General features: G+C 48.4%; 1 protein-coding gene and 1 pseudogene across 2 annotated transcripts in view; one reads left to right on the forward strand and one right to left on the reverse strand.

The window, feature by feature from the left end:
- Position 1: 1 nt before the first annotated feature.
- LOC138419552 (retinoblastoma-like protein 1) lies at positions 2-1,360 on the forward strand (annotated as a pseudogene).
- Positions 1,361-3,131: 1,771 nt separating this feature from the next.
- EXOC3L2 (exocyst complex component 3 like 2) overlaps positions 3,132-23,391 on the reverse strand; it is a 31,569-nt gene continuing 11,309 nt past the window's right edge. Inside the window, exons 7-12 of one of the 2 annotated variants that reach the window (XM_069551067.1) lie at positions 23,146-23,256; positions 21,546-21,681; positions 18,565-18,687; positions 17,943-18,098; positions 17,050-17,171; positions 3,132-3,685 (exon numbers count right to left, since the gene is read on the reverse strand). In XM_069551067.1, the coding sequence (XP_069407168.1) occupies positions 3,652-3,685; positions 17,050-17,171; positions 17,943-18,098; positions 18,565-18,687; positions 21,546-21,681; positions 23,146-23,256 (682 nt within the window). In that variant the 3' untranslated portion in view covers positions 3,132-3,651. Of the gene's footprint in view, positions 3,686-14,254; positions 14,910-17,049; positions 17,172-17,942; positions 18,099-18,564; positions 18,688-21,545; positions 21,682-23,145; positions 23,257-23,391 lie in introns of those variants that run through there. The other variant, XM_069551066.1, reaches the window with a different exon arrangement.

The following is a 23,391-nucleotide window of genomic DNA, read 5'->3' on the forward strand; positions in this document are numbered from 1 at the left end:
AATGGCAACAGTGTCAGACTTTATTTTCTTGGGCTCCAAAATCACTGTAGATGGTGACTGCAGCCATGAAATTAAAGGATGCTTGCTCCGTGGAAGGAAAGCTATGACAAACCTAGACTGCATATTAAAAACCAGACATCAACTTTGCCGACAAAGGTTCGTCTAGTCAAAGCTATGGTTTTTCCAGTAGTCATGTATGGATATGAGAGTTGGACCATATAGAAAGCTGAGTGCCTAAGAATTGATGCTTTTTTTTTTTTTTTAGAATTGATGCTTTTGAACTGTGGTGTTGGAGAAGACTCTTGGGAGTCCCTTGGACTGCAAGGAGATCAAACCAGTCAGTCCTAAAAGAAATCAGTCCCCTGGAAAGACTGATGCTGAAGCTGAAACTCCAGTACTTTGGCCACCTGATGTGGAGAACTGACTCATTGGAAAAGACCCTGATTTGTGGAAAGATTGAAGGCAGGAGGAGAAGGGGATGACAGGATGAGATGGTTGGATGGTATCACGGATTTGAGGGACATGAATTTGAGCAAGCTCTGGGAGTTGGTGATGGACAGGGAAGCCTGGCATGCTGCAGTCCATGGGGTCACAAAGAGTTGGACACGACTGAGTGACTGAACTGAAGTGATAGAGGTGGTGATCTGCTCAGAACAGGGACCCTCCAGGGACATGGTGAAACACCTGAACAGCATCGAAGAACAGATTTTAGAGAATTTAGTATGGAGTCATGATTCTGCACTGTGAGAGGCTCTCCATGCTTCTGCAAAGTTCCTACCTGTGAAGAAGTTATATTCCCAAATAATTTTGAAACAGGAGGTGGGGGAAATGTACAAGGACATCTTTCCCATGATGCCAGTGTCTCCTGGGTCAAAGAAATGGATGACCTTGTCATCCAAGGGTCAAAGAAATTTGGACTGACAGTGAAAGTCTTCAAAAGGGTAGGGAACTGTTGTCTCCAATTTCTGTCCATGAACGCTACAGTTCTCCTACGGCTGGGAGTGCTAAGAGACTTTGTGGGGAAGACTTCCCCCAAAGGAAATGCATAAAGACAGGATCGGAACAGAGGGAACAAAATAGAAATTTGTTCCTTCAAGCATTACTGCTGAAAATATGTCAATTTCACCCAGACAGAGTCTTCTGTTAATGGCCAGAGACATAGAATAGGGACAACAGAACATAAAATTACAATCCCATTGCATACAGTCCAGCAAACGATGCTGGATCGATCGCACTGATATCAGTTTCCATGGATGGGTCAGTCCTTACGCCAAGGAGTGCTCTGCTGTCTAAATCCAGTGCCGCGCCTCTAAGAGTTTGAAAGATATCAACAACATAATAAGGTAAGGTGAGCAGAGAACCAAGAAATGGACGATAGGGACTTCCCTGGTGGTCAGACTCTGTGTCTCCAATGCAGGGGACACAGTTTCCATCCCTGGTTGGAGAACTAAGGTCTTACGTGCCTTGGCCAAAAAATATAAAAGAAGCAAGCAGTAGCTATCGATGGTGTTGTAGAATCACCAACCATCAAGAAAATGACGATGTGTTACTTAAATAACTACAGGATGTTGTCAGTGAAAGAGCAGATCATTAGCCCCTCCCCATTTCTAGGATAAAAGCACTTTCAGGATGTTTTGCAGAAAGTTGGGGCTCTGTTTTTCAAAACATTCAGCCCTTGTAAGTAGTAAATATCACTGAGTTACAAGAAAACTTGTATCAAAATTAAGCGGGATTTTTTTAAACATTTGTCCAAAATGTAGTTGCAGATATATTTGAGTTGGATTGCAAACAAATGTTTTAAGTACCTTCTAAACATGTTAATAGTCGTAGTTGGTTGTTTTTTTTTTTTTTTTTTCCGGCCGCACCATGTGGCCTGAAGGGGTGAATCTTAGTTCCCTGATAAGGAATCAAACTCTTGGCTCCTGCAGTGGAAGCAGGAAGTTTTAACTCCTGGACCACCAGGGAAGTCCCAAAATTTTTAACATATTTGTTCTTCGGGTTTTTCAGATGAAGTAAGGAGAAACATCATCATTTTATAGCCCACTTTTTAAAATAATCAAATGTCTTCTCCTTTTAGGCTTCACACTATGAGGGTGAATAATCTGTTTTTGGCAAGTATGCTTTGAGATGCTTATGATGCTTATGTTCCCAGTTTAATGTTGGGCAGCAGTTGGGTCCCATAGCATCTAGGGCAGAGGAGATGCATCAGCTGTCTTTGACCCAGCGTGGAACTGTATATCCAGGTGCCAGGACCATTCTGGGCTGTCCAGACTCTTCTCATGCCCTTCGTCTCCTTGAATGGAGGTAGATTTATACCTGAACCGCTCACAATCCCCACGACTTACTTTCCAACCCTAAGCCCTCTTAGCCTGGTGTTACAACCTAGCAAGAGAGATACTTGCTCCTTTTTAAAATTACTATCAATTTGTTTTCTAAGCCATTAGCTTAATTATATATGATTATATTATGTCTTATATTTCTCAAAATAGGAAGCTGCTTCTCAAGCCAGTAGAGTAAAATATAGAAAAGAGTTGTTGGAAACTGAATTTCCTATTAGTGAGATAACACCATGATAATAGGGGAGATGTTCTTTCTGAGGTCTTAATAGGATTGTTCATTCTCAGTGTCTTAACTGATCCCCTAAGAATAGTTGACACCTTTTCCAAAACCTCAGTAATATCACCTCATACCTTTTAATTATACTATATACAGCAATGAAACATCTGCATATTACTCCCCTCTCTTTGTTCTCAGCATCATTGCTACTTTGTAAGTTTCCCATTAGGGTTTTTAAAAAGCAATTCTTTTTTTTTTTTTTTTCAAACTTTAAACTTTTATCTTGTATTAGGGAATAGCTGATTAATGGATTTCCCTGGTGGCTCAGACAGTAAAGAATCTGCCTGCAATGCAGGAGCCCCAGGTTCAATCCCGGGGTCAGGAAGATCCTGTGGAAAAGGGAATGGTACCTCACTCCAGTATTCTTGCCTGGAGAATTTCATGGACAGAGGAGCCTGGTGGGCTACAGTCCATGGTGTTGCAGAGTCAGACACAGCTGAGCAGCTAACACACACACACACACACATAGCTGATTAACAATGTGATAGTTTCAGGTGAACAGCAAGGAACTCAGCCATACTTAACACATGTATTCATTCTCCCCCAAGCCCCTCTCCCATCCAGACTGGCATATTACATTGAGTAGAGTTTCATGTCACGTGTATATTCAATAGTCCTTGTTGGTTATCCATTTAGAACATAGCAGAATATGACCTTCCCAACCCCCCTATTCTTTTTTAATTATTTATTTGGCCGCACTGGTTGCTGTGTGAGGGCTTTCTCTAGTTGCGGTGTGCTGCTTCTCACTGTGTTGGCTTCTCTTGATGTGGAGCACAGGCTGTAGGTGTGGGGGCTTCCGCAGTTGCAGTTCCTGGGCTCTAGAGCACAGGCTCAATAGTTGTGGTACATGGGCTTAGCTGCCCTGCGGCAGTGTGGGATCTTCCTGGACGAGGGATTGAACCTGCGTCTCCTGTATTAGCAGGGAGATTCTTAACCGCTGGACCACCAGGGAAGTCCTCCATTAGGGTGTGATCCCTGGGCCCCTTAAGGATGTTTTCCAGGGCTAGGGGTGCAGCTTTCCAAAGAATCAGTTGTTCAGTATTCACTTTTTCTAGTGTGTTTCCAGGATCTAGAATGACATGGATAAACAGTTCTTAATTCTGACAAAATGTTATCAAATTTACCATCTGAGTCACCAGGGAAACCCTACGTATGTTTATTAAATTGCAAACCTTATTTTTTAAATGCAGAGTATTTAATCCTGGCTAATTTGAATTAGTCTAAGATTTGGCTATGAATTAGTAATTACAACAGGAAATTTATTGTTAAATTGTAAGAAGAAAAGAGACATTTTACTTTTCTGGAAATTACATCCTCAGTTTTTGTGTAGTATCTACCTGTTTTATAAGTCAAATAACATTAAGTCTATCTTGAATCCATATAAATCTATATTATACTTTTATTATATCAGTTCAGTTCAGTCGCTCAGTAGTGTCCGACTCTTTGGGACCCCATGGACTGCAACATACACCAGGCTTCCCTGTCCATCACCAACTCCCAGAGCTTGCTCAAACTCATGTCCGTCAAATCGGTGATGCCATCCAACCATCTCATCCTCTGTCATCCCCTTCTCCTCCTACCTTCAGTCTTCCCCAGCTTCAGGGTCTTTCCTGAAGAATGAGTCAGTTTTTCGCATCAGGTGGCCAGCGTATTTGAGTTTCAGCATCAGTCCTTCCAATGAATATTCAGGGTTGATTTCCTTTAGGACTGACTGGTTTGATCTCCTTGCTGTCCAAGGGACTCTCAAGAATCTTCTCTAGCACCACAGTTCAAAAGCATCAAATCTTCGGCACTCAGCTTTCTTTATGGCCCAACTCTCACATCCATACATGACTACTGGAAAAACCATAGCTTTGACTAGACAGACCTTTGTCGGTAAAGTTACTATATATATACATACACAGAGAGAGAGAGAGAGAGAGAGAGAGAGAAAGAGTGAGAGGGCACACCAAATGACTTGTGGGATCTTAATTCCCAGACCAAGGATCAAACCCGGGTCCACAGAAGTGAAAGTGCTGAGTCCTAACTGCTGGACCACCACGGAGTTTCCAAATCTTTGTATATATTTTTATGTCGTTATAACTGTAGTGTCATTTTCATTGTCATTATTACTGTGCAAAATGTAAATGAGCATTTGCACTTGTCTTTATAAGAAACTCTGGACATATTTTATCAGATTTCAAGACTGGATAGCAATGCACATAAAATAGTTAATAAAACATTGGAATTTTGAGATTATTGAAAAAGAAGCAAAGTACTTTACTATAAGCAAAGTAAAACTGTGACGATCTCAGAGAAAATATTTACAACTTTTGTCACACAAAATGTTTACCTCTTTATAAGGAAAAGACTAAAAGCCCAATGTTTTAAAATGTGCAGAAGAAATAGATCACAGAGAAACAAATATGAGCCATCATTAACTATATGAAAAGATATTCAACTTCACTCATAATAAGAGCAACTCCAGTGAAAACTACCTTGAAGTGGCAGTCTTCACCTATAAAGTTGGCAACAATTTCTAAGGTGGGAAACACCTTCTCATGCATTGCTGGTGGATATGCAAAATGATACAAACTCCATGGGGAGACATCTGATGATAGCTAACTAGCTGAACAACATATGTCCTTACTCTCAGACCTAGCAATGCCACTCCCAGGAATATACCTTGCAGACCCATCTCCACAGAAAGAGCAAGCCCTCCCCTTGGGGTCAAGCTTGAACACCTTCAAAGAACAGAAACAGGTATCACAGGCTGGGCTATTCTTAATTTTCTATTTTGAACATTTTTAAGTCTATTTAAATTACAAGACTAGTATCTTTGTTCACTGTTTCATCTAGAGTCACTGCTCATTAATGTTCCTTTAACTTGCTTTTATTTCTCTCCGTGGATATGTGATGATGATGGTCGTGGTGGTGTTGTTAATGAATGGGCCATTTGAAAGTAATTTGAGACCTTATGATTCTTTACCCCTAAACGCTCTAGCAGGTAACTCCCAAGAACAAAGACACTGTTCTAATAACAACAATTCAGCGATTGAATTCAGGAAGCTTATAATTAACATACACTATTTTTTAAAAATAATTTTATTTCTTTTTGGCCGTGCTGGGTCTTTGTTGCTTGTTGGGTTTTTCTCTGCTTGCAGAGAATGGGTTGCCGTGTGCAGTTTTCTCATTGCGGTGGCTTCTCCTGTCGCGGAGCATGGTCTCTAGGACTCCAGTAGTTGCAGCTCCCAGGCTTAGTTGCCTCGAGGAATGTGGGAACTTCCTGGACCAGAGATGTGACCCGTGTCCCTGGATTGCCAGGCGATTCTTAACCAGTGCACCACCAGGGAAGCCTTATATATATATCTATCTATCTATCTTTTGAATAAATACCCAAGAGGATTCTAAATCACAGGGTAAATGTATATTCAACTTGACAAGAAAGTGCCAATCTGTTTTTCAAAGTGGGGGTACTATTGGGTTGGCCAAAAAATTCATTTGGGTTTTTCCGTTACATCTTAAGGAAAAATCCAAACGAATTTATTGGCCAACCCAATATTTTGGACTCCCTTCAACACTATGTGAGAGTTCTAGCTGCTGCATATTTTTCCAGTGTTTGGTATTATCAGTCTTTTAAAATTTTAGCCTTTCTGGATGTATAGTCGTATCTCTTTGTGGCATTAATTTGAAAATCCCTGGTGATTGTAGATGCTGACTGTCTTGATGTTTGTTGGCCTTTAATATATCTTTTTTGGGTAAGTATTCATGTCTTTTGCCCATTTTAAAGTTGGAAATTAAAATTTTTTTCATTATTAAGTTATAAAGATACTTTATATATTCTGATTTCAACCAGTTTGGTGGAAAACATATTACACATATTTTCTCCCAGGTTGTGGCTACAGTTTCATTTTCTTAATTTTGTCTTTTGGAGGACAGGAGTTTTAAGTTTTGTTAAGTTGCATTGATCTATTTTTTTTTTCCTTTTATGGTTAGTGCTTTTAATGTCTTGTCTAAAAACCCTTGCCTACCCCAAGTTTATGAAAATTTTCTCCAATTCTTTTTTTGAAATTTTATAGTTTTAGAGTTTATATGCTAGGTCTATGATTATATGTTAGGTCTCTGATTCATTTAAGTTAATTTTTGTGTGCACTGTGAACTGGGTTCAGTTTTATCATGCAAATATCCAGTTGTTTCAGGATCATTTATTGAAAAGACTTTCCTCCCCTTGAATTATACTACATGTTTATAGAAAATGCACTATTGTGTTTGTATGATATATATCCTCACTCCAATTCCACACTGTCTTTTTTAAAGTATTTGCTGGTTTACATGTGGCTGCACTGGGCCTTTATTGCTGCACACAGGCCTTCTCCAATTGCAGCGAGCAGGTCCTACTCTCTGGTTGCCGTGTAAGGGCTTCACGCTGCCGTCGTTTCTCTTGTTGCAGAGCACAGGCTCTAGGCGCTAAGGCTTCTTCAGTTTCGGCACCTGCATGGGCTGCATAGTTGTGGCATGGGGATAGTTGTCCCTCGGCATGGGGGCTCTTCCCTGACCAGGGATCAAACCGTGTCCCCTGTATGGGCAGACAGATTCTTCAACTCTGAGCCACCAGAGAAGCTCCAGTACCACACTGTCTTGATTACTGTAGCTTTAAAAAAATGATTGACGTATAGGTGATGTACAGTGTTATAAACACGCATCCTTCTTCATATTCTTTTCCGTTACGGCTTCTCACAGGGTGTTGAAAGGAGTTCCCTGTGTCACACGTCGCTGTTTAACCATCCTACATGTATACTGGTTTGTATCTGCTAATCCCAGACTCCCAGTCCTTCCCGCCTGCACCCCTCCTCCCCTTCGGCAACCATATGTCCGTTCTCTGTGTCTGTGAGTCTGTCTCTGTTTCACAGACATCTTCGTTTGCGTCACGTTTTAGATTCCACAGATGAGTGATATCATGTCATTCTGACTTACTTCGCTTAGTATGAGAATCTCTAGGGCCATCCGTGTTGCTGCAGATGGCATTCGCGCATTATTTTTGTGGCTGAGTAATAGTCCACTATGTATATACACTGCATCTTCTTTACCCATTCATCTGTCGATGGCTGTTTAGCTTGTTTCCATGTTTTGACTGTTGTAAATAGTGCTGCTGTGAACATAGGAGGACATGTATCTTTTCAAATTATACTTTCTTAAAGCAGCGTTTTGTTTTGTTTTTTTATATCCCACCTCTGGATCCCTGATGTGAGCCCTGCCTGAGGGAGTGGGCCAGTTGTGTTGTGGCAGCAATCTGCTGTGCCCTGGGGTGCCCTGGTGGGGTGTGGTGGTGGTGGTTTGGTTGCTAAGTTGTGTCCGACTCTTGCGAGTTCATGGACTGTAGCCTGCTGGGCTTCTCTGAGCATGGAGTTCTCCAGGCAAGAATACTGGAGTGGGTTGCCATTTCCTTCTCCATTACAGCAGTGCTTTTTTAGTTTTCAGTGAAAATTTACTCCTAATTTCGCTCCCAGGCGAAATTTACTCCTAATTATTACTTTGTATGCTTTTGTAAATGGAATTATTTCTTAATTTCTCTGTTAGACTGCTTATTGCTAGTGTATAGAAATACAACTGGTTTGTGTGTGATGATTTTATATCCTACAAACTGCTGAATTCATTTTTGGTTCTAATTTTTTTTTGTATTCTTTAGGAGTTTCTACTTATAAGGTCATGCTATTACAAATAGATTTTATTTCTTCATTTCCAGTTATTTCTTTTTCTTGCCTTTTTCTAGAAGCTGGAACTCTAGTACTATGTTGAATAGAAATGGTGAAAGCAAATATTCTCGTTTTGATTCTCATCTTAGGGAGTTTCAAAAAGATTGAAAGTTTTCAATTTTTCCCCATTGCAGGTAATATTACTTATTTTTTAATATATTGGCTTTATCATATTGAAGAATTTCCCTCCTGTTCCTAGTTTATCTATTGCTTTTTGTCATAAAAGGTGTCAGTTCATGTCTAATTCTTTTTCATATCTCCATGAACATGAATGCAAAAATAATAAAATATTAGGAAAGCAAAGCAAGCAATACATAATAATAATACATCATGATCAAGTGGGTTTAACCTTAAAAATTCAAGATTGTTTGAACAATCGATCATCAATCTAAGTAATCCATCTTCCATTAATAGAATAAAGAAGAAAATAGTTTAATTACCCTAAAAGATACAGGAAGAGCCTCAAGCAAACTTTATTTTCCATACAAACCTCTCATCATGCTGGGAATAGAAGGGATCTTCCTCCTTCTAATATGGAGCGCCTATGAAAAGCCTACAGTTAACATGATATTTGGGCTTCCCTGATTACTCAGCAATAAAGAATCCACCTGCCAATGCAGGAGAATCAGGTTCCATCCCTGGGTTGGGAGGATCTCCTGGAGAAGGAAATGGCAACCCACTCCAGTATTCTTGCCTGGGAAATCCCATGGACAGAGGAGCCGGGCAGGCTACAGTCCATGGGGTTGCAAAGAGTCAGACAAGACTTTTCGACTAAACAACAACAACAACATGATACTTAATAATGAAAGACTAAATGCTTCCCTTCTGGGCCTGGGAATAAGGTGAGAGTGTCAACCTCCAGTCTTGTATTAGTTATGTTGTATTCCACTGGGGACTGAACCTACTGGACCCAACTTAACTGGTCACCTGTTGACTGTTGTCCATCGTTGCCACTTTGAACAGCGTAGCAGTGTCTGTCTTGCACCTGCGAGAGTACTGCAAAGGGACACATTCCTAGAAGTGGGGTTTCTGCGTTCAAGGGTATGAGCATTTTAATTTTCCCTTTGAACATCGTTCCATGTATTACAAGGTTATTTAGGCAAGACTACAAGAAAATTTGGGGGAATCTATTGATTCCATTTTCTTCCTCAGGCCCTCTAGGGTATTATGACCTGCCAGATGGTATCCGTGGTCCAGTGGAGGGTTGGATCTCAGAGCAGGTGCCTCCTCCTCCAGGAAGCCTTCCTGATTCCCAGACAAAGTCAGGGAAACTTTGAACTTCCCCTAGAGAGCTCCCCAACTCTAGCCTTGACCACTTTGTATGACAGACATGTCTCCCCTCTGGACTGTCAGTTCCGTCAGGGCAGGGCCAAGGCTGTTGAGGTCACTACAGTGTCCCCAGCATCACCTTGTACAAGGTTGGGTGTACAAGATGAACTCAGTGGATGAATGGACAGAATGAGTGAATTTATAGCGACAGAAAGAGAGGGGACCCAAGATGGGGACAGGACTCAGCTTCCAGGGGCTCAGAGAGGTGGTAGGGAGGCTCAGAGGGAGAGGTGGAGACTTGAGGATTGGAAGGGGGCTTCCAGAAGGAAGCAAGGCCACGAAGAGAGAGACAGCCAGAGAGGGGTGGCATCTTAGGAAGAGGCATGGGGACTCAGTGGCGACTGGGGGTTCGAGAGAGCTGTTAAGGCTGGCAAGGATGACAGGTGCTCTGATGGGGGTGGAGGTTACAGAAGGCCTGGGAACTGAGGCTCCTAGACAGGATGGGAGTTGCGTAGGTTCCCACCTTCTTCCTCCTCTTGCAGATAGCGGCAACCAGGCTTGCCTCCTCCAGCTTGACCACCTGCTCGGTCATGGAGGCCTTGGGAGGGGCTCAAGGGCTTTGCTAGGTCAGCACTGGACACTGTTGGTCTCCCCCCAGGCCTTAGGGGCCTCTTTCACACTGTCTGGGTGCTTTGATGGGGCTGCCTTTGACACAGGGCTCAGTGGAAAATGACCAGGCATGGGTGGGCAGCTCATCAGAAAGGCACTGGGTAGAAAAGGAGGGTCCCACCCAGAGTGGGAGGGACGGGTGCGGGAAGACCCAGGGTGGGGGTGGCTACTGACCCCGGGCCCTCTCCTTTCCCAGAATTTCCTGCCCTGGTGCCTTTATGGTCCTGGCTGCAATTTCACATTTTGATGAAGCCGAATGATCCTGTTTCCAACTGAACCAAGCCCAGTCCGAGGGGAGGGCATGGCCCCCTGCCTCTCTTTCTCTCATCTGGACCGTGGCCGTGGCCCATATGGATAAGCCCCTCCCCAGCCGGCGTCGTCTCCTTTCTCCCCTTCCCAGGAAGGCGCTGCTCAGCCACTTCCTGGCTGTGTGACCAGAGTGTCCATCAGAGCCTTGGGGACCTCATCAGTGCACCAGGAACAATAACACCATCCATCTCCCAGGGGTTGACGGGGAGGCTGGCCGTGGACCAGGCAGCGAGGCACGGGTACAGTGAGTTAGGCACGTGCTTGGCCTGGCGCACAGCAGGGCCAGCAGACAGTGACTGAGAGCTGTTGGAATCTATTTGATTGGGGTTTAAATCCCAGCCACTGCCTCTGTCCTAACCTCTGAGACTGCTTCTGGCCTGAGAGGACCAGTCCCTTCTCCCAGGGCCAGGGGGTGGTGCCATGAGACACTCTGCATTTAAAACAATTTTTTTTATTTCTGTCTTTGTTTAGGCTGCACTGGGTCTTAGTTGCGGTATGGGAACTCTTAGCTGTGGCATGTGGGATCTAGTTCCCCGAACAGGGACTGAACCTGGGCCCCCTGTACTGGGAGCAGGGAGTCTTACCCACTGGTCCACCAGGGAAGTCCTGAGATGCTCTGCATGTAGGACACTTTCAGGGAGCCCCTGACACAGAATAGGTAGGTACCCAATAAACAGTTACCACCCCGCCCCAGTCCCACAGTCCAGAAATCAGCTCTGTGTGAATCCAATCAGTTAAGGGTTTTCCAAGCACTCCCCCTGGGTCAGGATCTGAGCCAGATTTCTCGCACACAATCTCCTTGGGAGCCTGGGGTGAGTAGGTGGGGTCTTGCCCCTGGCACTCTTTGGATGATGATTTGGCATTTTTTTATTACTTTTTTGACCTCACCGCACAGCACATGGGATCTTAGTATCCCAACCAGGAACTGAACTCATGCCCCCTGCGTTGGAAGCGCAGAGTCTTCGCCACTGAGCCACCAGGGAAGCCCCTGGATGGCGACTTTAGTGGCACTCCTGTCTTCGTCTGGGCCTCTGTTTCCAAATCTGCAGGTTTGCTGAGTGAATCCTTGGGAGCATGGCACTCGGCATGCTGCAGGCGCCACATTAACGCTGCTGTTAGGACTCTTCTCCCGTTTTACAAAAGTGGAAACTGAGGGCATTCCCTAGTGGCCTAATGGTTAGGGCTCCTGGGTTTTCACTGCTGTGGCCTGGGTTCAGTTCCTGGTCAGGGGACTAAGATCCTGCAAGCAGGCAACAAGGTCAAAAAAAAAAAAAAAAAACACGGTGGAATGAAGCTCAGGGTAAGGTCAGAACTTCTCAGGGAACCAAGAAAATGTTTGTAATCTAGAAAAAAAAAAAAGTGGAGCACAATACTCATAACTAAAAAGTAGAAACAGCCTAAATGTCCATCAGCTGCATGTGTGTGTGCTAAGTCGCTTCAGCTGTGTCCGACTCTTTGTGACCCCGTGGACTGTAGCCCGCCAGGCTCCTCTGTCCATGGGATTCTCCAGGCAAGAATACTGGAGCGGGTTGCCGTGCCCTCCTCCAGGGGACCTTCCCGACTCAGGGATTGAACCTGCATCTCTTATATCTCCTGCATTGGCAGGAGAGTTCTTTACCACTAGCGCCACCTGAGAAGTCTGTCCATCAGCTGATACATGGATGAATACAGTGAGGTATAGCCGTACAGTGGAATGTGATCTGACAATGAAATGAAATGATGTGGTGACACGTGCTACAACATGACGGATCCTGAAAATACTTTGCAAAGTGAAAGAAGACAGGCCCCCCAAAAATCACTTTTTTATTCACAGTAGCCAAGATATGGAAACAACTCAAATGTCCAGCAGCAGATGAGTGGGTGAAGCCACACAGCGGAATATTATTCAGCCTTAACAAAGAAATCCTTCCATTTGTGACAATCATGATGTGAAGTGAAATAAGCCCATCAAAAAAGGACAAATTCTGCATGATTCCACTTACATGAGGTATTCAGAATACTCAAACTCAGGGGGTGAGGGAGGGACAGACTGGGAGTTTGGGGTTAGCAGATACAAGTGACTACATAATAAAACAGGTAAGCAACAAGGTCCTACCATAAGCATAGGGAACTATATTTAACATCCTATAACAAACCATAATGGGAAATATGAAAAGACTATGTATATAGATATGTGTAACTGAATCACTTTGCTGTGCAGCAGAAACTAACACAACATTGTAAGTCAACTATACTCTTCAATAGAAAATAAGAAAAATGAAAATAACTCAGAGTCATCAAAGTAGAGAACAGATGGGATGGGGGAGGGGGGAGAGTTGTTTAATGAGCGCACGGTTAGAGTGCAGAGATCTGCTGTTCAGCTTTGTGGCGATAGTTAACAGCACTGTATTACGCACTGAGAAATGGGTTAAGTGGGTAGATCTCACATTGTGTTCTGAACACCCATACACACATACACACACACACACAGACTCCATTTTCTGTGATCCCATTTACACAAAAACGTTCCAGAACATGCAGATCTCCAGAGAGAAAAAGGAACCCAGTGGTCCCCAGGGCCTGAGAGGGATAGAGGGGTTGGGTTGATGGTTAAAGGGGTGCAGGGTCTCTTTAGGGGGATGAAATGTTCCCAAGATTGACTGCAGAGGTGGCTGCCCTGAACTGTGCACTTTTAAATGGATGAATTCTCTGCTGTGTAAATTCTATTTCAATACAGCCATTTTACAGTGGGGCACCAAACTCTCGAAAAAGAATCCTACCAAACTGAGATGAATACATCTTTCATTAAACGTCCACAAACTGCAGCCGGTTCATTCCTCAACTCCCCACTTGTATATCCATGACATTGAAAGTATCACTTGAGGATGTGAGGTGAGGGGCATATATTCTCTGGACATCGCACCTTGTCCTGGGCAAAGAGAGGTTAAGCAGTTCCTCAGAGAGGGACAGGAACTGCAGCCCAGAGAGGGTCAGCTTCCTGCCTGGCATCACACAGCCCTGGGGCTCCAAGAGACCGTCAGACGTCAAACGTGAGTTCAAATGTGCATGAGGTTCCAACCCCAGCCTCCACTCTGACCCCTGGCTGCCTCCTCCTTCCGACTTTGCAGAAAGAAAAAAAAAAGCCATGCCAGGAAGCATCCATCATAGCCTGTCCAACTGGGCCGGAGGGGTAGGGGTCAGCAAGGAGGTCACCTCAAGGTCTCCGTGGGGACTAGGATCCGGCGGCAGGGCTGGGGGTGAGAGGCTGGAATTTTTCCCACCCTGAGATTTTCCTGCGTCAACCCAGGAGGGCGCCCTGGATGCCGCCAGCCCTGCCCCCAACCTCCTTCCTCTCTTGATACCGCTTCCCGCCTGAGGATGGGGGAGGGGGTGTGTGCCAAGGTGGGACCACTGGGCCCAGGAGAGAAGGCACTTGGGGATGGACAAAATGAGGGTCGCTGGCCCAGAGAGGCCAAGGGCCTGCCGTAGAGTCACGCAGCCTCGGGGACCTGGTGTAAATGGGACGGCAGGGCTGCTCCCGTCCTGCAGGGCCTCCCGCGGCCTCCACTGCTCTGCCCAGGAGTTGGACCCTAGCCCGGCCTTGGGTGTGTGAGAAGCCCTTGGCCCTGGGCCCTGCCCCAGTCCTTCCTCCCCCCACACACTGGGGACTCAGCCCTTCCTTGTGTTAAATAGAAACCTCTTTATTCTAAGTATCGTACGTTCCTTAATACATTGGATTGAGGCCAGACCTTGAGGTGAGGGGAAAGGGGGGGAGGCCTGGGATATTTGTGTACAGCCTTCCAAAACGCCACCCACCCCATGCTGGGCTGGGGAGCTGGTGCTGGGAACGGGCTTCATGGCCTTGGGAAAGTCCTTGCTCCTTCTAGCCGCTTTCTCCTCAGAACAGGGAGTTTGGGGGTAGGAGAGAAGACCGCTAAGGATCTTGCCAGCCCAGGCGTCTGTGGTGCCAGGCTAGGAGTCGAGTCGGGGGGGGGGGGGGATGGTCTGTCAGCAGCAAAGATGGGGGGGACTGAGGTGGGGTTGGGAGAGTCTCAGCGTCGGGACTGGGGCCGCCGTAATGGAGACGGAGCCGGAGGCCGAGGCCACGGCAGGCAGGCCAGCCGGGAGAGGGTGAGGCGGCCCAGGAAGAGAGGGAGGCTTAGGCAGACAGGCGGCCGGGGCACGGGGATGTCTGCGAAGAAGGCACGGTCCCGAGGTGGGGACAGGGCTGCCACCTCGCAGAGTTCCAGATCCCGGGTCACCGCCAGGATCTCCTGGCGGGCGGCCGTGTGGCGCAGACCACGGATGTCAAGGAGCGTTGCCACGTGCTTCTGCCTGGGGGCGGAGGAGGGGACAGGTGCATGGCGGCCTCCAGATATACTCCCAGCCCACCTGGGATACCCACCCTGCCCCCCAGCCATCTCTTCCAGAACTTGTCTTAGCTCTGGAACCCCTTTGCTCTCTCCATATTCCTCCTCCGTATCAGTTCCCCCCAGATCCTCCCTTCCCACCAGCTCCCCTAGATCCCACCAGCCCCCCTCCAGAACTTCCCTCCCAACCAGTTCCAAATCCCCCTACTCACAGTGGATTCCAGAACCCTCACCTCCAAAACCAGCACAAGCATCTTCCTCTTCACCCCATATCAGCTCTTGATTAAAATAACCTTCCATCTCCACCCCTTCAAGAGCTCAGACCGCTCCTGAATGACCATTCTGCTACTCTTGCGCCTGTTTCAGCTCTGGACTCTAGCAACCCTTAACTTCACCTTCACTTTTATCTCACACGGCTCCACATCATCCCTCAGATCTAGCCTGGAAGTGCTCACCCCCATCCCTATCCTAACCCTCACCTCACCCCAACACCCGGTCTAGAATATTCTCCACCACTGCTGTTTGGACTCTCATCCAAATTCAACCTCTGAACACTCACTTCACCACTAGCCCATTCCTGGAATTGTTATCAAGCAAAATTCTCCCCCAGAACCCCAAATTCACCTTGCGGACCCTCACTCCCACCAGAAACTCTGTTGTCAAAACTAACTCTGTTCCACAACCCTCGGCCCTAAATGCAACACATTAGAACCTCCCCTTCACCCGATCTCAGCTCTAGATCCTGGATCCAAAACGCCATATTTCAGTTCAATATCCTGCACCCAACATTCATTTCCAGAACTTTCATTTCAAACAAGGTTCTGGGGTCTTTACCACCCCCTTCAATCCACCTCAGCATCTTCACCTGTCCACATTCCAAATTCGAAATCGCCATAGTTCCCAAACACTAATCTAAAATGGGACTCAAGAACCTTCCAGCTCAAGTGAGCTTCAAAACGTGGCCCCCCTAACTCAGCTCTGGAACCCCTCCTCCCAGGCCAGCTGGAGACCTTTCAAACTTGGATATGCAGCTGGTGGGCTGTATATCCAAGTTCAGATTCAAGTTCAGAAGCCCCAGCTCAGCAGGAATGCCATGCAACTCTGGGATGCTGTGGTTTCCCAAGGACACAAGTCCCCTGCCTCACAACCAGAACTATTCATCATGAATCAGCTCCAGAGTCCTTACCTTCAGCTCCAAGTCCTGACCCTAAACCCAGCGGTACTCTGGGGTCCTGTGGGGTGTGTCTCTCTGAATACAGAATGTCTGTCTGCCCAACGCTGTGGGACTACCGCCACTACCACCACCTTATGCAAGCGGCAGTGTTGGGCGGTGGTCAGGAGTACCAGCTTTAGGGCCTACTGCCTGGGTTCAAGTCCAGACTTTGCTGCTGGCTAGCTGTGACATTTGGTGTCAGCTAGTTAATCTCTGCCTGCCTCCGATGGTGCTTAACTCTCAGAACAGTGCTTGCCTTTTACCTGCAAAGAATTTCTAAAATAGCTTCCATTCTAAAATAACTCTTACTTATAGAGCGAGTGTGTGCGAGGCTGTTTTAGGTCTGACCTAAGGACTCAATAAACAAGAACTGGTGGTGTTACTGCTGTTACCACGGAGGATGGTAAATCATCCCTCGCTAATCATGAAAAGAGAACTATTGTCCCCATGGATCAGAAGCGGGAGACTGAGGCTCAGAGAGGATCACAAAGGAAAGAGTCCATCAGGACCTGAGCGGCCCCTGCCACTATCACAGTGCGTGTGCGCCCGTGCGCCCCTGCGTGTCCCCGAGTCCCCCGCGGCTCCCCTGATGGGCCGGCCCTTCCTGCCGGCCGGGCGGCCCGCGGCCCCCCTGCCCCGGGCTTCCTGTGACTGCTTGTTTGTTTGTGAGCCCTGGTGGCGGCGGCGGCAGCGACGGCGGCGGCAGAAGGAGGGAAATCGTATTAATAATGCCCTGGTTTCCAGCAGGAAACGGCCGTCAGACACGCTCGCCGCCTCCCTCCCTCGCCCAAGAGGCAGGAAACGCACGGACGGATATGCCAGGGCTCGCGGGAGACCTCGGCCCTGCCGGCGGCAGAAAGGGCCAGGGCGGCCGTGGGGGTGGGGATCTCACCTGATGTCCGGGTAGTCCCGCACCAGCACCCCCACCTCCATCTGGATGCTCGGCGTGTCTTCCAGGCGGAGAACTTCAGCCAAACGGGGCACCACGGCGTCCAGCCACGAGGCCTGGGACTCCTGCAGTTAAGAGAGGACCCCGGGCTCACAACCTCGCCCCCAGTCAACGCTTACCCTTTCGTAACCACCCTCTCCCGAGGCCCCGCGGTTTTCTCGTCGGTAAAACCAGGCATAGGGCGGGCTGTAGTCAGAGATTATCTGGAACCTTTGGAAATTTGAAGGAAAATCCGTAATATAATCTACTGTTTGTAGATAATTTGGGGCTCAGGGACAAAATGTTAGCATTGGGGGAAACTGGACAAAGTATGTCATTGATCTCTCTCTGCACTCTTTCTTATAACCCCATGTGAACCTACAGTTATCTCCCCACAAATTAGCAAGAAAATTCCAAGGACTCTAGGTTAGAAACTCCCCGGATAGCCTGGGTGAGACTCTTCCGGTCTTGCTGATTGCAACTGGGTACAAATAAGATTTGCTGATTTTAAATGCTTGGATTTGGGAGCGCTCAAGTCCTGAGTTTCTGTCACATTTAGCGACTCTCTGTGCTTGTAATAATAGCTAATGTTCAGGATTCCAGGTCCTAAGCCCCTTTAACTTATCTAATCGCCACAACAACGCATAGGGATCATTTTTTTCTCATTTGAGCCCTGACTGAGCTCTCGCCGCCGGGAGAAAGCCGACTTTTTACCCGCAGAGGGCAGAGATCAGAGTGTTACAGTTGGGTATAAGTTGGGTGAGGGTCTCATTCTAAGCCCCCGCCCCCGGCTATCGAGTCCCCAGATTCCCGGTTTTCCTGATTTCGGAGCCCCCCCGCCCTCTGACAGCACTGACCAGCCGTCGGAACAGCCTCTCCAGCTGCGCGGCGTCCTCCCGGAGCCTTCCGGCCACGCGGCTGCGGGTCCGCGCGGAGCCACAGCGCAGGCGCCCGCGGAACAGGGGCCGCACGTACTCGACGAGCGCCCGCCGGTGCAGCTCGGCCACCAGCGCCTGGGGACCCGGGAAGCCGCGAGGGAGTGTGAGCTGTTGGTGACCCCGTCTCGCCGCTTCCCACCCGCCCGCGCGCACTCCGGGTACCCAACGGGAACCCCTCCCCGCCCCCAGTCCCCAGGCAGTCCTCCTGACTCCTTCTGGGGAACCCCTGACCTGCTCCCTAATCAGCCCGCTAGCCCACCGGCCCCCAAAGGATGCCCCATCCCAGCCTTCTCCGGGTTTCTCCGGAGCTCCACTCCCAGAGGCCCCAACCCTGCCGGCAACCCCCTCCCCCGCTATACCCCAAACCCGTTGGCGCCCTCCGCGCAGACCCCAGCTTGAGCGCCACCTATCTCTCCCTGATAGAGTTGCTCCCCACCTAGAAGAGGCCTCTCCCAGCCGAGCACTCTGGCTCCCCTCCGCCCCTCGCCCCGCGGCCGCCCGGGTTCCACCCCGCACCCCTCCCCCGCCCAAGCAGACGCACCTGGTAAGGCTCATCCTGCATTCTGCGCAGCGCCAGGGCCTTAGCGCCCAGCGTGCCCACGATGCCATCCAGGGCCTCCGAGCTGTTCAGCCACTTCCTGCGCATCAGCTTGCTAAAGTGTGGCTGGGTGGGAAAGAGTGGGCAGAGGTTCGAGGCTCGCCTCCTTTCCACCCCCTTTCTTCACTTAGCAATTCAATATTTGTTCCCCAAACTCTGCTCCTGCACAGTGCTGGGGATACAGCAGTGCCAGAGACAGTCCAGCCCTGCCTCCCTGGGGCCTCACAGTCAAGAAGGGGAGACAGACCCATTTACAGGGGATTAGGAGATCCAGAGGAGAATGGCTGAGTCAGCATAGAGAGTCAAGAAGGGCTTCCTGGAGGAGGGGTCCCCAGAGCTGAGGCGCAGAAGATGGTCACTGTTAGCCAAGTGAGGAGTGGGAGAGGCAGTAGCTGAATCCAGGGGAGAGCCAGTGTGAAGAAGATTCAGATTTTAGATGGGCTTGCAGGTCAGAGGGCCAGAAAGGTCAGTGTGGCTGGCAAAACCGTCTAGATAATTCACAGGCCCAATGCAAAGTGAAAATGAGAGACCTTTGTTCAAAAATAATTGCTTAAGAGGCAGCAGAGTGTTAAACCAAGCTAAGGGCCAATCTAAGCAGGGAAAGGAGTCAGGGTTAGCAAGGAAGGGGAAGGTCATGTATGACTGCCCAGTAGACAGATGGGGCTGGCCAGGTGAACGGAGCAGAACACACAAGCCTCCCGGGCTGTGTGAGGATCTCCAGATTTCTCCTGAGGGTACTGGGGAGCCATGGAAGGTTCTGAGCAGGAGAGGGAGCAGATCAGCTTTGTGCTTCACCGAGATGGCTGGGACGGGGCAAGACTGAGGCAGAAATGGGGGGTCTGGAAGGAGACGGAAGGGATGAGGAGGAGGCAAGGAGAACACAGGTAGCAGATGCATAGGACGTAGTGGGTGGTCGCCTGTTGGGGGAGGGACGGGAGGCATCTGGATCCTGGAGGTGGGATGGGGAATGGGTCTGTCCCTGAGATGGAGGCTGGGAGGAGCGAGGGGAGATGCTGCTGTTGGGTGGACACTGGGAGCAGGAGGTCCCCAGACACCTTTGAGGTTGGTGCCCATGAGGGCCCGAAGCAGGATCCTATCCCATTCGGCCCTGCACCCCCTTCCTGCTTTCTCATCCCACAGTAGCCCAGTTTTCTGATCCTCCAAAAATGTGGGCTTTTGTTAGAAAGCAGGCGTGTGAATCAAACGAGCCATCACTCTTAGTACAGCACTCGACTCCAGAAGTGTTGCTGTTGCTATGAACTCTGTACATTTACAAAGATCACAATGATCAGTACCCGAGAGCTAAACACTTTATGGCCGCAAGCCCATTGCTTCCACACAGCCATCTGAGAAGGCTGTGCTCATTTTCCAGATGAGCAAACAGCAACCCCAGAGGGAAAGCCATTTGCCCAAGACCCCCTACCGCCAGTAGGGGTACCGCCAGGCCTGGAATAAAGACTGTACCTAATTCCTCCATCACACTCACTTACTTTCATTCCCATACTTGTCCATTGAGTCATTCAACAAACATTCTCTGAACCTTTCCTGCATGGCCCAGCCCTGCGTGGATCACTGGGAACACATCAGAGAACTCTTGGGGACACAGCGCAAAATGAGATAAACAAAACTCCAGGCGCGTGATCATCATAAGCCTTTGGGGGGAATCTGAATTCTGATTGATATGTGATGATATTAAGGACTGATTGTTCCATTTGTTAGGTAGGAGAGTGGCAGTGAATTATGTTTTGTTTTTTTTTAAAGGCCGGATTCCTTATCTTTTTGGAGATACAGGTTGAAGTGCTGATGGATGATGACAGGATATCAAGGATGTGCTTTAAAAGAAACCAGTGGGCAGGAGAGGTAGGGGAAAGGTGGAGCTGATACTTGCTGGAGCTGGTCCACGGGAGGTCATTCTGCTGACTTTTGTGTATGTTTGAAATTTTCCATTACAAGAAAGTTATTTTAGAAGCATTCCAACAAATCCTTGCCCTTGAGAAGCTAACATTCCAATGGGAGGAGACAGATTGAAAAAAAAAAAAGCAAAGGATATAGCATGGCAGGTAGTGATAAGTGCTTTGGAGACAAACAGAGCTTGGGGCGGGGGGGGGGGGTGAGGGAGAGTCTCAGGGGGCTTCTATTTTAAATAGGACAGTCAGAGCAGGTCCTTCTGAGAAGGTGACATTTGAGTCAAAACTTGAAGTTGGTGAGCGAGGGAGCTCTGGGCCTGTTGAGGGAAGAGAAGTCCAGGCAGAGGGACCCTCAGGTGCAAAAGTACTGAAGTTGGAATGTGTCTGACACGTTAAGGAGCAGCTGGCCTGGCGGGTGGCTGTGGCTGGAGTGGAATAAGCAAGGAGGGAAGCGGGAGGAGATGAGGTCAGAGGGGGAACGGGCAGACCATCCAGGCCCTTGGGGGGCCACAGCGAGGACCTTGGCTTTTGCCCAGAGAGAGCTGGGAGCCATGGAGGGTTCTAAGCAGAGGTGGGACACAACCTGATATACAACGTGGACTGAGCACCAGTTGCAAGCAGGGACACGCACAATGCTCAGTTCTGTTCCCCAGTGTTCCCACCAGCCCCCCACTCCTTCTGAACCTTGTCCCCTCTGCACATGTGCAGGAGCCCAGAGATGGGTAAATGGGGCTCTTGGAACTAGGAGAGGCTGGGCAGGGATTTGGGGGACCTCGGTGACGAGGAGCTCCACCCAGTCCCCAAGGCCCCTTCCTGCTGATGGCCATCTTCCCCCGACCATGTCCTCCTGCCTCTTCCTTCCTGCACCCCCTACCCCGCTAAACCACCCAGATATAGCTGTTACCCGACCCCACCCCCTCTGCGTCCCGAAACACTGAGTCATGGGCTGAAAGGAGCTGCAGGATGAGGTGGGGGCGCCCCCTTACCCTGGCCCCACCCCAGCCCACGGCCTCTCACCTGCAGCTCCTGGAACAGCAGGTCGGTCAGGATGCGGTGGCAGAGTCGGATCACGCGGTCCAGAGCGCTGGCGGCCGCTTCCCGGGCTGGCTCACTCTCGGGGGGGCCCACTCGGGCCAGGCGCTCCGCCAGAGCCCTGCAGGGATCCATGGAACCAAAAGTCACGGACCCAAACATCTCAGCCCAACTGTCTGGACCTGTCTCCCCTTAGACGGACCCTATTTTGTGGGTCACAGGGGTGACAGGTCAGAGGAGGAGCTGGTGGAAGTCAGGGGCTCTGGGGAGGGCCTGGGGTGAGAAATATCGGGGGATGTCTGGAGGGTTGGGGATTTGGGGGGCTCTGTGGACTGTCTGGGAGTCTAGGGGGATGTAGTGGGGAGGAAGCGGTCTCTCTGGGTCTCTTTGTCTTGGTGCTTTCTGGGTGAGAGTGGGGACGCCTCCATCCTAAAAGTCTGTGATTCTAAAGGACTATAATTCTAAAATGCTACCTTTCTCGTTTTCTGTCATTGTAACAGTTGATGGCCATCTCCATCACTGAAAGGAGAATAACCCGGTTTGGAGGGCATTTGGGACTTTCTGCCCAAATTCCAGCAGACCCCCTTCTGAGAACATATCCCCGAGTCCCCAAACTTGTGCCAAATTTTTCTCTACAAAAGGGTGGAGGCCACTGTCCACCCACTGCGGATAGATTAAATGAATGATATCAGATCCAGACAGTGGACAACACTTCAGATATGAAAGAGGAATGTGGGAACTCTTCAGGTGCTCACAGAAAGACCGCCAAGGTGTAAAAGGGAAAAGGACAGAGTGTGTTCAGTATTCTACCATCTGTATTTTGGGGGGAGTCATTCCCCTTTTTTTTGGCTATGATGCAAGGCATGTGCATGTGGGATCTTAGTTCCCCACCAGGGATCGAAATTTCGTCCCCTGCAGTGGAAGCACAGAGTCTTAACTGCCAGGGAAGTCCCTGTATTTCTTTTTTTTTTTTAAAGGGAAGAAATAATATGTATGTACATAGTAATATATTTACTTGTGTATGTTTGAAATATGCATATGCACACACATCTCTGCATATGCATGAAGCTTGCCTCTGCATATATACATTTATTTACACATATTTACTGGAAAATGTATCAGATAACCCTGCAAAGACATGGGAGACGTTAGTAATAACTTGACCAGAGAAGTAACGGAGGGAAGCTTTTCATTGTATGCCCTATTGTATCTTGAATGCATTCCCGATTTAAAAAACTCACTTAAAGAAAGTCAATAAAAGGGGAAGTAATATAACTGAATCATTTTGCTGTACAGCAGAAATTGACACAACATTGTAAATCAGCTATACAAGTAAGACAAAAAACATTAAAAAAAAATGTAATTCCTAGAGTCTGGCTTCTAGGTTCCTGGAATTCCAACACCCCCAGGTTTCCATTACTCTATAATCTAGTGGTGCTGCGGTTCTTTCTAGGACTCCCAGGTCATAGGATTCTCAGGTCCCCTGTGTATGCCTCTCGGGGCCACCCCACCCAGGATCCAGGCACTCCAGTTGAGCTTGTCACCCTGGGCTGGCATCTCCCCCATACCCTGTGGATGCTCTCACCTCAGAGGGGGGCCACAGTTGACCAGGGAGATGGTCCTGCTGATGTAGGTGTCGGGTGGCAGCTCGCGGACTCCTGGGTTCTCATGGAATCGCTCCACGCGCTGCTGGAAGCTGGTGGGAGGAGAAATGGCAGACAGATGGAAGCACTGCAGGAAAAGGGTCCCTGGCTGGGCAGTCAGCCCAGCAAAGCCTGTGATCCCTACAGAGGCGCCCCTTCCTGCCCATCTTGACTCGATTCACTTTCAT

This window comes from Ovis canadensis, chromosome 14 (assembly GCF_042477335.2).
Source record: "Ovis canadensis isolate MfBH-ARS-UI-01 breed Bighorn chromosome 14, ARS-UI_OviCan_v2, whole genome shotgun sequence".
Lineage (NCBI taxonomy): Eukaryota > Metazoa > Chordata > Mammalia > Artiodactyla > Bovidae > Ovis > Ovis canadensis.